This window comes from Podarcis liolepis (genome assembly GCF_965112155.1).
Source record: "Podarcis liolepis genome assembly, chromosome: 10".
In the NCBI taxonomy this organism is placed as follows: Eukaryota; Metazoa; Chordata; class Lepidosauria; order Squamata; family Lacertidae; genus Podarcis; species Podarcis liolepis.
Genome location: NC_139562.1, coordinates 21,884,598 through 21,902,720, shown reverse-complemented (window position 1 = coordinate 21,902,720; position 18,123 = coordinate 21,884,598). Strand labels below are relative to the sequence as shown.

The 18,123-nt window shown below is 43.1% G+C and overlaps 2 protein-coding genes across 8 annotated transcripts in view; one reads left to right on the top strand and one right to left on the bottom strand.

The window, feature by feature from the left end:
- CHRM2 (cholinergic receptor muscarinic 2) overlaps positions 1 to 18,123 on the bottom strand; it is a 418,009-nt gene that overhangs the window by 64,421 nt on the left and 335,465 nt on the right. The window lies entirely within an intron of this gene.
- Positions 1 to 18,123, top strand: part of DGKI (diacylglycerol kinase iota) — a 247,578-nt gene that overhangs the window by 224,235 nt on the left and 5,220 nt on the right. For all 7 annotated transcript variants that reach the window (XM_083461921.1, XM_083461924.1, XM_083461923.1 and 4 more), the window contains 2 exons: positions 11,437 to 11,474; positions 15,484 to 15,604. In XM_083461921.1, the coding sequence (XP_083318047.1) occupies positions 11,437 to 11,474; positions 15,484 to 15,604 (159 nt within the window). The remainder of the gene's footprint in view (positions 1 to 11,436; positions 11,475 to 15,483; positions 15,605 to 18,123) is intronic.

Below are 18,123 nucleotides of genomic sequence, written 5' to 3'. Positions count from 1 at the left end.
CAAAAGCATTCTGAGTGGCCCAGCAGTTCGTTCTTTTTCTTCTTTAAATTTTTATTTATCATTTTCGTTTATATACATTACATCAATTATTTAATCATAGTTTTAACAGTTTTAACATTTTCAGTTTCGACTCCCTTTCCCCTCTTTCTGAAGTTCCTTACATTTTTGTCCTTTCCTGCATACTCCAAATTGCCTTCATTTATTCTTTTTAATTGTCTATTCTCATCTATATCTCATCTATATCTTTAAAGCTGCAGGTTTTTATAATAATCCTGCCAATGTCTTGATCTGTTTACAGTTTGTAAATACTCAATAAACTACTTCCATTCCTTTCTAAAAAGTTTTTTGTCTTGATTTCTTATTCTTCCAGTAAGTTTTGCCATTTCTGCATACTCCATTAGTTTCTGTATCCAATCTTCTTTCGCCGGGACCTCTTCATCCTCCCACTTTTGGGCAAATAACATTCTTGCAGCTGTAGTCACATACATAAATAAATTTCTATACTGTTTGGGTAGTTCTAATCCTATAATTCCCAAGATAAATCCTTAAACTCTTTTAATTTAAACTCTTTTAATTTAAGTTCTCTACTCTCCTCTCTTAGCAAATTTCTATAAGTCGCCCAACTTTCCGTCATATTTTTCTTTTTCACCACTATGGCTTCCAAAGGTGAAAGCCAAAGTTGTGTTTTATCTCCAATAAGTTTTTGTATTTATCCCATATTCTATACATTTCCCCCCTAATAATATGGTTTGTGAAGACTTTATGTACTTTTGCCTTTTCATACCACAAATAAGCATGCCAACCAAAAATATTATCATGACTTTCCAAATCTAAAATATGTGGATTCTTCAGTAGCAACCATTCCTTCAACCAGCACAGACAAGATGCTTCATAATATAATCTCATACCCGGTAGGGAGAAACCTCCTCTTTCTTTCGTGTCTATCAGTATTTTATATTGTATTCTCAGGTTTTCTCCTTGTCAGATATAGTTAGAAATACCTTTTTGCCATTTGTTGAAGCAAACTGTCTTGCTGATCACCGGTATTGATTGAAACAAAAATAACATTCTTGGCAGTACATTCATCTTTATGGTCGACACTCTCCCTAGCAACGAAAGTTCTATCCTATATTTCATTCTATCCCATATTTGCAAATTTCTTTTAATATCCTCCCATGTTTTCAGATAGTTATCTTTATACAGCTGTAATCTGTTAACCATACACCTAAATACTTAACCTTCTTTTCAATTTTTAGACCTGATATATTTTGTAGTTTATTTTCACTCTCATCATTTATCTTTTTTACCAGGAGCTTGGTTTTATCTTTATTAATTTTAAGACTTGCTATTTCTCCATCTTTTTCTATCTCTTCTAATGCTTTTGGAATTAACTCTGTTGGTTCTTCTACAGATATCACCACATCATCTACAAATGCTTTTAATTTGTATTGTCTCTGTCCCACCCTTATTCCTTCAGTTTCTTGATTACATCTTATTCTTTGCTTCAAAACTTCTAAAACTAATATAAACAATAAAGGTGACAGCGGACAACCTTGTTTAGTGCCTTTGGTTATTTTACAGTTCTCAGTCAATATGTTATTTACTATCATTTTGCTGATGGTTCTGTATACATTGCCTTAACTCCTTTTATAAAAGCTTCTCCACAGCTCATATATTCCAAAACTTTAAACAGGAAACATTATCAAATGCTTTTTCTGCATCTAAAAACATTAAGGCTGCTTATTTTTTTTGCATTTCTCACTTCTAAGTATTCTATTAGAACCAAAGACGGTCAAGAAGCCCTTCAGACAAAGGAGAAAGGAGGAATCTCAGTCTCCAGTCAAATGCATTCTGAGCGGGCCAGCAGTTCTTGCAATTAGGAGTGAAAGCATTTGCATACGAAGCCTTGATTAGCCTTTCACTCTGCGTTTGCTTTTAAATGTGCCATTACTCAATTGCTCTTCTCCCCTTGCCAGCATAACAGTGTTTTAATGAAGTGCATGGGATAGCCAGCCAAAATCGTACTCTCTCCACTCACACATCTCCTTCATCTTCCTGCTCCCGTAATCCCTCCCCAACCCCCATCTTTCTTTCAGCTTGACAACTATTTTCTCCCTTTTCATCGCTTCCAAAAGTGGCATCAACTTGTCATTGGGTTAGTTTTCTTCTTCTTTAAATGGTTGTCTTACAGAATAGATTGGAGAAGCCGGCGAGTCTGGCGCTCTGGTTGCTCACAGCTTTTCCTAGACCAGGGCTAAGAAAAGAAACCTGTGGCCCTCCAGGTATTGGTGTTGGACTCCAACTCCCATCAGTCCCAGGAAGCACAGTGAGGGATGATGGGAGTTGTAGTCCAACAACAAATCGAGCACCACTGGTTCCCCATCCTTGAGTTAGACAACAAAACTGTCACTCTACACCTTCACAATGAGGACCTTTTCACATGTTCTGTAGGCTCTGTAACCCTCTGCACAGGTTTACGGGAAGCAACAGCCAATCCTGGTACTCAGATGATACTCATCTGTATTGATACATGTCATTCACACATTAAATTGCTAGGTGTACACCTAAGCAACATAGTGTTGAATTGGCCCTCATCTCTACTTTGCAAGTTGGCACTGACTGGTAGCAGTTCTCCAGGATGTCTTTACCAGCCCTATCTGGAGATGCCAGGGATTGCTCTTGGCACCTTCTGCATGCCCAGCATTGTTCCCCATTCATTTGAACGCACAGAAATAAATTCTTTTTTTAAAAAATAAATAGAATAAACATATGCACAAATTCTTCCTGCATTTTCATTTCTTTTTTAGATGTAAGGTACTATATTTACTTTGCTTGAATTATTCCGGTTTTATGTAAGCCACTTTGTGTTCTGTGTGTAAAAAGGCTGAGCAAAAATTAACAGAACAAATAAAACATTCCACTTGGGGGAAGATGTGGTATAACTATGCTCTGTCTGGGCTGCAATCTTATACTTGCTTACTTGGTAGTAAGCTCCATTGAACTAAATGAGGCTTAAGTTTGCGTATGCATGTATGGGACTGCACCATTGTAAGCCCTCCCTTTTTGTCCTGCCCCCTCCCCCATTTTAAACACTTTCTGGCTTGCTACTGTTCATCTAACAAGAGAGAGGGAGAGGAATTGGGGTGGGGAGAGACTTTCTTTCATCTATCCTTGTTGAATGAAGACTACAGGAATAAAGGAAATGCTCCATTTATCAGGTTTGCAACTGTAGTGTGATGGCTTTAAGACATTGCTATTTCTAAGAATAGAAATGTTATTTGAGGCACTGTCTCAAAACAATGGTTTATATCAAGAGGTTATAAATTGTAGTCCCACAAAGTGTCCCTGCCTTTTATCAGTTCAAGGTATGCTTATGAATGTTACGAGTTGCATTCATTTGCAAACATTTCCACTAAAAGTATCAGCTAATTTTAAAAATAGAAACTTTTAAAGTAAAGCTTTAAAATAAAGTTTAAGGCTTTGGACTCAGCTACATTGGCAAAGAAAAAATGCTTTATATGCATTGTTTATGCATTCTAGCACTGTGACACCAGGCGGCGCTGTGGAGTTCGGTTTTTGTCAACCCGATTTCTCACGCAGAGTTTGCAACGCATTTAACTGAAACACTTCTTTGATAAGTCTAGATCCAGCCTATATTAAGAATGCTCACTATTGAAAGTGAACAACAGGAACAAGAATGTGACATACTGCGGAATTAGAACTTTTGACCTCAGATTTAAATGATAATGTTTTAAGACACTGCACTACAACCCCAGAACTGATAAACTGACCCCTCTGGGTTAGTTTAGTTTTGGTTAGTGTAATATTTGGTTAGTTTAATCTGTGTCACCCACCTTAAGCAAACTGGGGTCACCAACATGGTGCCCACAAGCACTGTGGTTCCCAAAAAGGCATTCACTGGTGCCCTGGACAGTTTCCCAAGACCCTGAGCTTTCGTTTAAAAAGAAGAAGCAAGTATCTCACCCTGGATAGCTCAGTTGGTTACAGCATGATGCTGATAACACCAAGGTTGCAGGTTTGAATCCTGAATGGGACGGCTGCCTATTCCTACATGTCAGGGGCTTGAACTCAATGATCCTCAGGGTCCCTTCCAACACTACAATTCTATGATTCTAGCTCTCATAGAAATGAAGTTATGCAGTAAGAAAGGCAGGTACCTTCTAAGCAATTTATGTGAAATGAATGTGCTATGGCCGCCTTGTATATTTTCCCTGGTACCAAGGAATGCTCCCTGTTGCTATTAGTAGCAGCATAACTATTTGTGTGTGATCAGTATTGTGGGATTTCCACAATCAGGACCAGCAAGACCTGCCTGATGGTTGCGGGTGGTTGTTTCTTATTTTGTGTTATTCCTCACTCCCCATGACAGCCATTTTATGGCTGGTGCCTGCAGCGCACTCTCAAAATTCAAAACGTGCCCACTGGTCCAAAAAGGTTGTCGACTTCCAGTTTAGTACATGCTCACATATGAAGTGGAAATATTTATGGGGACTATGAGAGCCACATCTTGTAGCCACCATGTATGCTTTCATTGCAGTTTTAGAGTCTCCTCTGCAGTGCTATGTTGAAATGAAATTACTGCAGTTTAGGGTGGCTTTTGTAGACTGATTGGCAAAAAAACGAGAAGGGAAAGCTGTGCTAGAGCTACCAGCCCAATAGGTAACTGTGAGAGCACTTTTCTGGAGCTATGCAATGCTTAAATGTTTTTTAAAAAATAAACAAACAGCAGCAGCTCTAGGGCATTGGCTTGTTGTAAATTACAGTGAACAGAACTTATTCTTTCAGTCCAACATCTGTTGCCAGTGTCCCAACATTTCTGAAAGAGAGAGTCTGTTTCTTAACAATGCCGATTGTGCAAGGTTTACCTAATTGACAGGGGGGTTTGGGGTTTTTTTTACACTGGCAGCTTCAGCAAAGAGCACAAAGGTTTAAAAATGCATAGAAAAGCAAGTTACCTCTTTCATCCTCCCGGCTTCTCCCTGCTAGAAGAATGGAGGTCTATTGATGATCTAGCCAGCCCAGGGAAATGCGCCGTGTTGCCAACGTTGTATTTTGCCAGTTTGTTAGATGGGTAGATGCCTTAGGTCTGCACTTTTGTCAGTCACACAAGGTTTTCTGTGGACTGTGTGTGTGTGTCTGTGTGTCTGTGTCTGTGTATAGCAAATCCACTTACCCAATCAAAGAGCACTAAAGCACTTCTATTTCTTGCTGCAAATGCTCATCTTAGGGAAAAGTCAAGAAAATAATGACTTGGTCTCCGTGTTTGTTGAATGGAATAATGCTTGGTGACATCTTCAAGGCCTGGAGATACTTTATGGCATGATAAAACGTGTGCATAATTCATGCTCTGTATTGTGAGGCAGCAACATTTGTCGCCCTCTGAATAAATGCATATTTAAAGGCCTCCTTTCGCCCATAATTGCACACTGATAGTGCCAGCCAGATTCTTTTTTTCCTAGAGCTGAGAGCCAAGCCAATTTTCAACGGTTTGAAGCCTGAGTTGCAACCATGCTCACATAGTTTAGAACCCAGGGGGGTGGGTGAGGGGCAGTGAGATTACCTGGGGGCAGTGCTCCAAGGCAAGTGAAGAGACGGGGGGGGGGGTGTAAATGACCTTTGAAAAAGCTGGTATCAACTCCACCAATTTTGTTGAATTGTTTAGGCCAAACAGTTTTAATTGAATTGCAAATAAATGTGCAATTTAGGGTCACTGTTTTGAATTTCATTGTGTTGTTATCTTCCTTAGTCGGTCATGCAAACCACTATTCTGAATAATGAACGGCCTCCCTCGGGAGGTTGTGGACTCTCCTTCCTTGGAGATTTTTAAAGCAGAGGTTGGGTGGCCATCTGTCACGGATGCTTTAGCTGAGATTCCTGCATTGCAGGGGGGTTGGACTAGGTGAGTCTCGGGGGTCCCTCCCAACACTCGGCCACTCACTTTCCCAATGAAAAGGAATGGTATCACCAGAAAAGAGGACTCTAATTTGCATAAAACTCACAGGTGCTCATTTATATGTATACACGTATTACATCTCTATAGAGTACACGCAGGGCATCTCAACATAGCAGAAGAGACAGTGGCAGGGCAGCTGGGTTGCCTGTTCAGTCTTCTGTCCAGGGTTAAGTACTGATGGGCAACTTCAAGGCCCCTGCTCTCTCTTCTTAAAGTTCTTTCTTTTTAAGCTGGACCTGGACTCACTGGGAAGGAAGAGGGGGCAGGGGGAGCACACCACCCCCAGCAGTGCGATCCCAGTGGAGTGCCATCATGGCTGCCCCCTCTGCCCCCGCAGGTGGTGCATCACGCCCCCAGGATGTGTGCCAAGCCCCTGCGGGCGGCGTGCCATGCCCTGGGACATGCACCAGCCACGCCTCCACCTGCTCTCTGCATCCTGGTGACAGAGTATTAATCTCCACCACTGCCTGGATTGGGCGGCCCTTTAAAAAGGGAATCCCTACAAAAAGATGACTGCCCCCTGTAGAATAGGACACAAAGCCACCCTATCTGGCAATCAGTATTCTAAAGCAGGGACCAGCAACTTCTAGGGGGGTCCGGGGTGCATCGAAAAACTGGAGAAATTCTTGCGGGCATCACACACCAACATGCATACCCACAACCAAGGACTGAGAATACTTTTCAGGTGTCTGTGTTTGTATATGTGATGTAGTGGTTAAGAGCGATAGACTCATAATTTGGTGAACCGGGTTCACGTCTCCGCTCCTCCACATGCAGCTGCTGGGTGACCTTGGGCTAGTCACACTTCTTTGAAGTCTCTCAGCCCCACTCACCTCACAGAGTGTTTGTTGTGGGGGAAGAAAAGAAAGGAGAATGTTAGCCGCTTTGAGACTCCTTCAGGTAGTGATAAAGCGGGATATCAAATCCAAACTCTTCTTCTTCTTCTCCTCTCTGTGTGTGATGTTCAGTATCCCCCTCGTACCCTACCCTTCAAATTGCTTCCACACCCTTCTATAGGAGCTTGCCTTCTACCACTTAGGGCCATTTCCCCACCGTAGTGTCCAGTTCACCCCTTAATGTTGCTGAAAAGCAAGTTGAATATTCTATACAGGGACGAGATGTTTTCGTTCATGGCCAGCAGAGGGAGTAAAGTTAACACTTCCAGGGATGCTTGTAATGGATGAATAGCTCTATTATTGTTTGTATGAGAAATTTTCATTTGGGTTTTAAAATCCCAATGTATTGACAGCTCCATCCCTCCTTCGGAACTGCACAGACAAAAATAGAAATAATGAAGGCTAACAATGCAAGCTGAGTTTTATGGATTTATGGATCCGTGCTTCCAGTGTGAGAAAACAGGTTGCATGTGAATTGTTGCTTTGAGGTCTCCTAGCAATGTCTTAATAGATAACAATTTATAAAAGTTTAGCAATACAATACGTCATAAATAAACGCGCTAATAAATAATACTTAACATCAGTATAGTGATTTCAAAAGTTCAAAACACTCTACATGCATTGCTCAGTTGAAATCCTTACAACTATCCTTTCAGGTAAATGAAGTATTGTTGTTCCCCATACAGCTGATAGGCAGACTGAGGCTGGAGGAGAAGAGCTTGCTTAAGACTATCTAGTAGACTATCTGGCAAAGGCAAAAGTAGAACTGGAGCTCTTGTGATGCACATCTCAGTCTCTTAACCACCATGCTATACCAGTTTTACATGCCCTCCAACATTTTTCCAATGAAAATAGGGATGTCCCATTCCACAATGATAATTTTACTTTTTATACCCCACACATCTTATTGAGTTATGTTTTAAGACGTGGGTGGTGCTGTGGTCTAAACCACTGAGCCTCTTGGGCTTGCTGATCAAAAGGTTGGTGGTTTGAATCCCCATGACGGGGTGAGCTCCCGTTGCTCGGTCCAAGCTCCTGCCAACCTAGCAGTTTGAAAGCACGTCAAAGTGCAAGTAGATAAATAAGTACCACTCCAGCGGGAAGGTAAACGGCATTTCCGTGAACTACTCTGGTGCTGGTGTTCCATTGCGCCAGAAGTGGTTTAGTCATGCTGGCCACATGTCCTGGAAAAACAGTCTGCAGACAAACACTGGCTCCCTTGGCCTGAAAAGCGAGATGAGCGCCACAACCCCAGAGTCGTTCGTGGCTAGACTTAACTATCAGAGGTCCCTTTATCTTATAAAGCATCAATAAATAATTTTGGAATTAGAGTTTCCACAAGTAGACTTGAAGAAGTTGCTTGGCTGAACCTGCTGGAGGTATAGTATCTGCTGAACAGGAAAAGATTCTCCCACCCTTTTTATTCATTTATCTGCCCCTTTAGAAACAAACAAACAACCCCACAATACCCAGCAAAGCAACACACGTGTCCCAGTTAATAGAGCTGCTGGGTGCTTTTTGGAAAACCTGTAAATAAGTTGTCATGAAATCTGCCTTAAGAGTTACTGTAGTTTTATTGTTTGTTTTATAACCCTTTTGGTTTGGATGTTACATTTTCCTGTGCTGCACGTGGGAGATGAAGTGAGGAAATGTTCCTGAGACTCTTACACAAAAGTCTGATGCAAGAAGCATTTGAATCTTGTATCGCAAACATAGGCTCTCTGAGTGAGCAACATTGCTTAGTTTCTTTGCTTGCGTCCTTCAGTTCTTCCTGCAGTGATTTCTTTCTTTCTTTCTCCCTCTCCCTTTTACACGTTTGTGGTGTTATTCCTGGAGTAATAATGAGCTCCTTGTGGAATTCTCTCCACGGAGGTGCCAGCCCAGTGCTGCACAGAGAAAATTCTCTGCCAATTTGCTTGCACTTCTTCATTTTTCAGACTCCAGTGAAGGCGAGGGTTTCTAGTCAGGAATATGGTGGTGCTAGAGTCAGTTCCGTTTCTGCACTAGGCAAAAGTGATATTTGGGGGAACCGAAATAATTGCAATTCTCATCTAAAGGCAAATCCATCAGAACTATACCTCTTTAAGCAATAGGTGAACTGATAAGCCTCTGAAATTTGCATTTTTACAGTTGACCTTTGACATTCATTGGGTTGTGGTGCATGAGAGGGTCTTCACTGTGATGGCCTCTGGGTTGTGATATGCCCTCCCTGCTAACTTGTGTCTCACCCTATTACTGGCTGCTCAAGATGCATATTTTTGCAGAGCATAACTCCTTCTGCAGAGTTTCTGCTTGCTGTTTGATATGGTGTAAGTCAGTGTTCCCCAGCCTCTAGCTGTTTTTGGACTACAATTCCCATCATCCTTGACCACTGGTCTTGCTAGCGAGGGATGATGGGAGTTGTAGTCCAAAAACAGCTGGAGTCCCAAGGTTGGGGAACACTGGTCTAAGTGATGACTTAGTGTTGACCTTGAATGTAACCCACCTGGAAACTGCATGGTGATGGGCCAACTATAAATCAGGGATAGGGCTCCTCAGTCCCAGAGTTCAAATGCAGCCCTCAACCCTCTCCATCTGGCTCCCATGACTATTCTCAAGCCATGTTCCCATGCTCCCCTCCTCAATTTTCCTGCTCTGAACCCTCCTCAATTGGTTTTCTCCTGGCTGGAATATACAATTGAATTATGATGGTGCCTCTTTCTTGCCTGGATAGAGCATGAAGATAGAGGAGCATGAAGTGTGGCTGTATGTAGGAACACCTGACTTTTACTGTACCATGGTAAGAGTCACACCTGTGGCTCCACCCACTTTTTGCAGTGGCCCCACCCACCACTGGCATGTGGTGCTTGAGAGGTTGCACATGAGGGAATGTGGCTCTCAAGGGTGAAAAGGTTCCCCACTCTTGCTATAAATTCAAACAAACAAACAAACAAACAAACAAACAAACAAACAAACAAACAACTGATTGGCTTAACATCCTTTATATACGGATATGGTTTCTTAGAAAGACAGGAAGCTGCCTTATACTGAGTCAGACCCTTTCTTCTTCTTCTTCTTCTTCTTCTTCTTCTTCTTCTTCTTCTTCTTCTTCTTCTTCTTCTTCTTCTCTCGTTGCCGAGTAAGATTGTCTTCCATGATCATGGTCTTAATTTTGAGTCGTTAAGTGACTGCGGAGGCCAATTCTGGATCCATACGTCCTTCTACAATGGGGACATAGGTTTCCTGGGCGGGAATTGATCACGGTCAGGGTTTGCTAAGCATGCCTTCCTCTTAGTGCGTTTCTCCCTTTTGTCCTGAGTTTGAGAGTCTTCAAAGCCCATGACACCTTTGGTAAAGGCTGTTCTCCAATTGGAGTGCTTTCAGGCCAGTGTTTCCCTGTTGTTGGTGTTTATACTACATTTTTAAAGATTTGCCTTCTTGACCACCAGCATTATGCTTTTAAAAGTTCGGAATAAAGTAGTTGCTTTGGAAGACGATAATCAGGCATGCTCACAACATGACCAGTCCAATAAAGTTGATGTTGAAGAATCATCGCTTTGACACTGGAGATCTTTGCTTCTTCCAGTACACTGGCATTATTTCGCCTGTCTTCCCAGGTGTTGTGCAAAAATTTTCGGAGACACTGTTGCTCCATCTAGCTCAGTGCTGTCCACACTGACAGGCAGCAGCTCTCCAAGGTTTGGGGCAGGCAATATTCTCAGCCCTACCTGGAGATGCCGGCGATTGAACCTGGAACCTCCTGCTGGAAAAGCAGATGTGCCACAACTGAGCTATGGCCCTCCTTGAATTGAAGCCTTCTGTAAGAATCCCTTACTGGTTAAGCATGTCACTAAGCACCTTTTAATGTGTTACATTGGTTGGTGTACTCCTAAATATGTAAAGTATTTATGCGGCAAGTGGATATTTGAAAATATTTGGGTTATACAGGTACATTCACCAGAGTTCTGGTAATTTCAACAACTCCTTGCACTCAGGGGCAAATATGGGTTTGGTGTTACATAATGTGTGGAACAGGGGCCAATGTGATGAGACGATTTTCATGGCCAGACTTTGGCAATCTTCTGTAATATGCCATCTTGCGCAAGGCCAAAATTTGGTGCCCCCAAATTGATCTTCTTAATTATCGCTCCTCTCAAATTTGCACCCCCTCGGCTCGATGCCATGTGCAGGAGAACTGCCCGCACCACACCAAATCCAGAGCTGCCATTTTTCACAAGTGAGAGAAAAGAGAGAGAGGATCTTTTGGAAGTTCATATGCAGCTTGTACGACATGTGATGCTTTTTGATGCAGAATAGAATATGGAACAAGATGTAGGGTTGCTGCTTCTGCTACTGTTGTTTTTACATTTGCAAATATGTGTTGATTTAAGTTTCAGGTGAGAAAATGCTCTTAAATCTAAGTTGCAATGCAATGCAATACAGTAGCCTGGAAAGGTCATGCCTGTAGAATATAAGGCCTTTGGGGCCAGCCTCTTATTTTGTATTAATTATCAGAATCGGGCAACATGACTGCATTTGTGTCAAGAATGATTATTAATGCTAATGTCCTCTTTTTGTTCTTTGCAGCACTTTTACAGTCAGTAATAGCTGGTGATTTTCTAAAAGTAAGTAAAAGAAGTCATTGATATTCCCTATACCCGTTACATGGTTGTTATTATTACCATTCATTTATTTAATACAAGTTTTTATATCTCAAGGATGATCAACCAAAAAAGGGATAAAAAATAACTAAAAATGTAAACATGGAGAAATAGAACAACCCCCGAAAGCCAAGGAATCTATGAACAGGATTAAAATGGCTGGTGGGCTAGCTTACATTTGCATCTAAATATTTGGAAAATTAAACAAGGACATTAAGATGGGCACCAGGCAAACCTCACTGGAGAGGAGAACTGGGGCACCATGGCCATAAAGCCTCACCTTAGATCAGCCTTTGTCAAACTGGCTTGGCCTGATGGGAGTTGTAGTCCAAAATATCTGGAGGTCACCAGGTTGGCAAAGGCTGCCTTAGATGATGGGGGCACTAGCAGGAGACCCTCTAGTCAAGAACTTCATAACAGTGGTACCTTGGTTTTCGTGCATCTCGGAAGCCAAACCCAGAAGTAATTGCTTCCATTTTTGAATGCGCCTCGAAAGTCGAACAGTTCCCGCTGCGTGTTTTTCAATTTTTTTTCCAATTGAATTTGCAGCCAGCCCTTTGTGCCTCGGTTTTTGAATGTTTCGGAAGTCGAACGCTCTTCCAGAATGGATTGTGTCCGAGAACCGAGGTACCACTATATATGGGTGCTTTGACCCTAAGCTATGAAAGGTCAAAACAGCACTTTGAACTGGGCCCAGAAATGCATTGGGAGTGAGTGCAGTTATCATAGTCCAGGCACAGTCTTTTCATAATGGCCATTCCCATTCTGTATTAACTTATCATTTCTGAACAGTAATAATAATAATAATAATAATAATAATAATAATAATAATAATAATAATAATTTATTATTTGTACCCCACCCATCTGGCTGGGTTTCCCCAGCCACTCTGGGCGGCTTCCATAGAAACCAGAAATACACTAAAATATCACACATTAAAAACTTCCTTGAACCTTAAGCCTTAAGATGTCTTCTGAATGTCAGCTAGTTGTTTATCACTTTGACATCTGATGGGAGGGCGTTCCACAGGGCGGGCGCCACTACCGAAAAGGCCCTCTGCCTGGTTCCCTGTAGCTTTGCTTCTCGCAATGAGGGAACCGCCAGAAGGCCCTCGGCGCTGGACCTCAGTGTCCGGGCAGAACGATGGGGGTGGAGACGCTCCTTCAGGTATACTGGACCAAGGCCGTTTAGGGCTTTAAAGGTCAGCACCAGCACTTTGAATTGTGCTCAGAAACGTACTGGGAGCCAATGTAGGTCTTTCAAGACCGGTGTTATGTGGTCTCGGCGGCCACCCCCAGTCACCAGTCTAGCTGCCGCATTCTGGATTAGTTGTAGTTTCCGAGTCATCTTCAAAGGTAGCCCCACGTAGAGCGCATTGCAGTAGTCCAAGCGGGAGATAACTAGAGCATGCACCACTCTGGCGAGACAGTCCGTGGGCAGGTAGGGTCTCAGCCTGCGTACCAGGTGGAGTTGGTAGACAGCTGCCCTGGATACAGAATTGACCTGCGCCTCCATGGACAGCTGTGAGTCCAAAATGAGTCCAGTCTTCAAAGGCAGTCTCACATATAGTGCATTACAGTAGTCTAGCCTGGAGGTTATCAAAGCGTGGATAACTGAGGCCAGGATAATTTGTTATCCTTCTTCAAACTCCAAATGGATGCATATCTGATCACCAAATGCCAGCTAGAATCACTTCTAGAACAAGAGATCTCATTGAGAGCAAGTATGTACATAAGTAAGTTTTAAGCACCTTCCACAGTCATCTCAAGGCAATGTACAAAATGTAGCAAAAGAAGCTAGAAAACAGTTTAAAACAGAACAGAAAAGATCAGCAGCTCAGAAAAAATAGCAAGTGGCTATGCATGACAGAGACCTATTCATTCTGTTGGAAAAGCTTGTTGGAACAAAAATGTCTCCAATCATATCTGGAAATCTTTCATGCCTCCGATGAAATAAAGTAATACATACAAAGCCTTATCCTGCACAACACACCCACCCTCAAGCATACTGAGTTACTTTATAAGCTGAAGAATTACTATTAAATGCTAAACACTCACAACTTCCCCAAGAGACTAGTCTTAGCAATACTACAACATCCAAACACTCCTAAACGCATAATTCAGTGCAGATGCAAGTAGCTACCCATGTAAGTAACAGGCACCACAGTCTATCATCTTATGATTTGATGTATGGCCAGTCTAATAGTACATTAGTTTCTGCTCTCCTTTGCACTTCATTGCAATTTCAGTATTTGCTGTGAATGCAGTTCAGATATTAAGCAGGTTCCAGGAATGCCAAGCCTCTCCTATTTCTCTCCTGCCGGGGTAGAAAGGGGAGGGTTTTCCCCCCTCCCCAACTCCTGTCATTATGCTGCTTATGTCTGTCATTGCATCACCTGTTTTTCAATTACTAAGGCACATTTCAGAGGTTACATTTTTTTCTGATCAAGGGATCACTGCCATAAATGACATTATGCCGTGTTATTGATTCTCTTACATTTATATCCCACATTTTGCCCGTCATGGAACAGAAAGTGATGCTCCTAAACAGATCCAAATCTGCTTAGCTTGGATATTTTATGTGCTTTCTGACCACAGACTAGGATTTTTATTCGTTCACACAAGAATTTGAGGTGGGCTGTGCCATGAGAAGTTATTGCTTCTGGCTAATAGCAATCCATGAATTGGAGCTGGCTCAGTGGGTGGTGCTGTGGGTTAAACCACAGAGCCTAGGACTTGCTGATCAGAAAGTCAGCGGTTCAAATCCCTGTGACGGGGTGAGCTCCCATTGCTCAGTCCCTGCTCCTGCCAACCTAGCAGTTCGAAAGCACATCAAAGTGCAAGTAGATAAATAGGTACCGCTCTGGCGGGAAGGTAAACGGCGTTTCTGTGTGCTGCTCTGGTTCGCCAGAAGCGGCTTAGTCATGCTGGCCACATGACCTGGAAGCTGTCTGTGGACAAACACCGGCTCCCTTGGTCTATAGAGCGAGATGAGCGCGCAACCCCAGAGTCGGTCACCTAATGCTTTAAAATGTTCTCTTTGTGAAGCTTGTGAAATGGCCTGGGAGACACATTTTTTGTGAAGAACGTAATATAAGAATCAAGTCCTGCATCCTGTTCTCACAGTGCCCAAGGAGATACCTATGGAAGGCTCACAAGCAGGACGAAATATAGACCTACCAGGCCTCTCTAAGCAGCTCCCAGGACTCTCTCCATCCCACATTCCTCACAAGCCTATCTCCATGCCCTCCTCAATTGCTCCTATCTGCCTGGTATGCGTGCAACTCACTCGTCACAGTGACAGCTAATGTGTGCAGCAGTTTTCTATGACCATCACATGCAAACCAGTTCTCAGGACTTTCACTGGCCTAGGGAGGATGGGCTCCTATGCTGAAGGTTATTGGGGCTTCATCTGATTGTTGGCTTATTCAGAGAGCCCTGTGCTGCTTGTTGAAGCCCCAACAATCAGCTGATGGGCAGGGCTTCAAAGTTCATTGCAAAGGCTTTTGCAGGTGCTACCCATCAGGTGATCAGTGGTGCCTGCAAACCCCTTTTCAGCACAGCTGGAACTTTACCTATTCCATACCAGACATCATATATGATCCCTGGTGCAGGACAGGTGAGTGGTGGCTTGTCCAAAATGGCCTGGTGGACCAAATGGAGAGACATGGTGGGACCAAATAGGCCAAACAGGCCAGAGGTTCCTCACCTCAGTTACAAACAAATTTAACAGAAAGTTGATAGGCCATTGTCCAACCTATTTTATATTACATTGTAAGGCGTATCTGTTCATGAAATGCTGTTAAAGATACTTGCTTATTTCTCCATTGCTCAGAGCTGAACTGGGAAGCCCAGCAAACATTTGCCTAACAGCTATTTCTGTTTTAGCAATGCAATTTGTTTAACGCCACATCTGCAAAAGGAAACCACAACTTTGCATTACTTAGACTTTTCTCTATGCATTTTTCTTCCAGTTCATAGACTGCTGCAAAAAAGGAGCTAATCTGTTAATCCAGGGACCTGACCACTGTTCCTTGCTTCACCACGCAGCCAAAACTGGGCACGGCGAGATTGTGAAGTACATCCTAGACCACGGTGAGTGAGGGGGTGGGTGCCAAGCTCTTCACATTCAAGGGGCCTTATTGGCTCTGATCAGTTACCTGGTTGGAAGGCACGGGTGTAAAAAATCACTCAGTCTAGCCCTTCCACTGGCAAAGTGCACAGACAATAGCTTTTCAGATGCTTGGTAGTGGTATTGTAGAACCATTATTGCCAGTGATGCAAACATGTGTTGGTTTGTGTCTCACCACAAACCTTATTTGTTCAATAACAACATGATGAACTAACACGGCACTGAGAAAGAGTGTCACCGATGTTGCCTGCAGGCCTGGGACACTGGGAGGAGAGCAATCAGCACAATCTTACTCTCTCTTCATGCAACTGATGCATGAATAGGGATAAAGTCTCTGGCCAACTGGTTTTGTATGATCCCTTTGGAAAGGCTGAAGCATATTGGCCCTTCTTCAGTAGATAGCCATACATTTTGATGTGGTGCTTTGATGACCTTAGCAGCAGGTCTGTTTCAACCATTTGAGGGTGGTGGCCTCAGTACATGCCTCTGAAGAATATGGGATGAGGGACCAGAGCTTCAAGGGGAAAAAATAATAGGGGATGGGGAGGTTGCATTTATCTTCTATTAGTGAGGTGCTCAATGGCATCTGCTTGGACTTCCTTTCCAATGAACTTTTTAAAGGAAAACTCTGGGCTCACTTGCAGCCATGCAGGGCTCTTTGCAGCCTGGGAGATGCTTTTTGACAACAACATACAAAGTAGCATGTTGATAAACACAGACCTGGGATCCTTCCATTGCTTAGTTTCTCTTGCAAGTTGCTAGATGACTGGGGAACCATATGAATCTCCTCAGTTTGGTTTGAGTATTGAGGTTCCTCCAGATCAAACGCGCAGCCCTCATTATTAGTGCAGCCACATAAGCAGAATCAATTGTATGGTTCTCCGCCACCTGCCAGCTCCCACCCATGGGATTGCGTATTCACACATGACATAGATGGATGGGATATCACCATGGAGAAATGCATCTCCCGTAGCTTGGAGTGCATGTGAAGAGGGTCTGAGTAACTGCATTATTCTTGGTTGGAAGACAGAGGCTTAATGTTGTCTGTGTTAAGAAAGAGGGTTGATTGGGAAGGAGGGGATTGCATTTATGGGTGCCATGTTGTTTGGAAATCTGGCTGAAATGGGAACCTTTAGCTTCCTCTTTTGTCTCCTTGTGAGGGGGCAGATGCCTGATTTTCCACATCTTCGCCCCACCTTCTTGGCCCACATACACACAGCACCATAGGGATTTTGACGTGCTTTGCTTCCTGGGAAACCACCAGTGTGTGTGTGTGTGTGTGTGTGTGTGGTGCAGCTAAAGGCAGGATAAAGGGGAAAGAATTATGAATTTGAGACGGGCTGACAATTGGAGCTGTTAAGGACAGACAGTGGTCCCCACAGGGCACCCTCCTGTTGCTTTCCCCTTCTGAGCTCTTTTCAGGCGAGATTCCCCTCGCCATTCTTCCTTTAATTCCCTGATCCTTTTCTTCACTTCTCCACCTCCCTGCACATTTCTCTCTTTCTCTTTCCCCGTTTTGTTTTTATTTCCCCATCCCTCCCTGCTGTTTTCCTTGATAGAAATCTCACTCATGCATTTCCCTTCCGGATTTCCATTGGGTTAGTTGGCACTCCCTTTCTCCTTGCCTTCCCGCCCCGCTCCCCCCCCCTTTCCTTTGCTCCTTGTCCCTGGGTAAAAGCAGCCAGCTCCCTGCTGTGGCAGGATGACAGTGCCACTAGCTTTCCCCAGTGCCAGCCTTTCCCACATCTGTGCGGCTTTTGTCCTGAGCCAGAGGAGGATTTGGAATGGTCGTCTGGCAGCAAAGGGGAGATTGATATATATAAGAAAGCGAGGTCCAGAAAAGGGGAGGAATCACAGGGGGGCATGAGATGGTTGCTGGAGAGGCAGGCATTTGAGAAAAAAGGCTGAAATCCCATGCACATTTAGGTTGTATTCACACTATACATTTTAAGCACCTCCTCACCCCAAAGAATCCTGGGAACTGTGGTTAGCTAAGCATGTTGGGAGTTATAGCTCTGTCAGAGATAAACTACAGTCAGGGCTGTGTGCTTCAAACCTCCTTTAAATATATCACATTTATGCATCTGTACTTGGAACATAGCTGTCAACTTTTCCCTTTTCTTGCGAGGAATCCTATTCAGAATAAGGGAATTTCCCTTAAAAAAAGGGAAATGTTGACAGCTATGACTTCGGAGTGAGCTCTATTTAACTCAGTGGACTTTACTACTGAATAATTTCCACTGGATGAACTAATTAACTCTTCTTTCCATTTGATTTCCTCCCCAAGCCCCACCATATTGTATCTTTATCTTTTGTTGGCAAACCCCTAGGTGGGTTGTTGTTTTCTTTCTCTGTTTTAACTTTCTGCTTGGTGCTTAACAATTTTAGACACTTTATAAATGACAGCGACGAAACAAGAAACAATCATACTAAATAATAAACAAGTAAAGGGCACTGGGCTAAAAATCAAGGCTGACTCCCC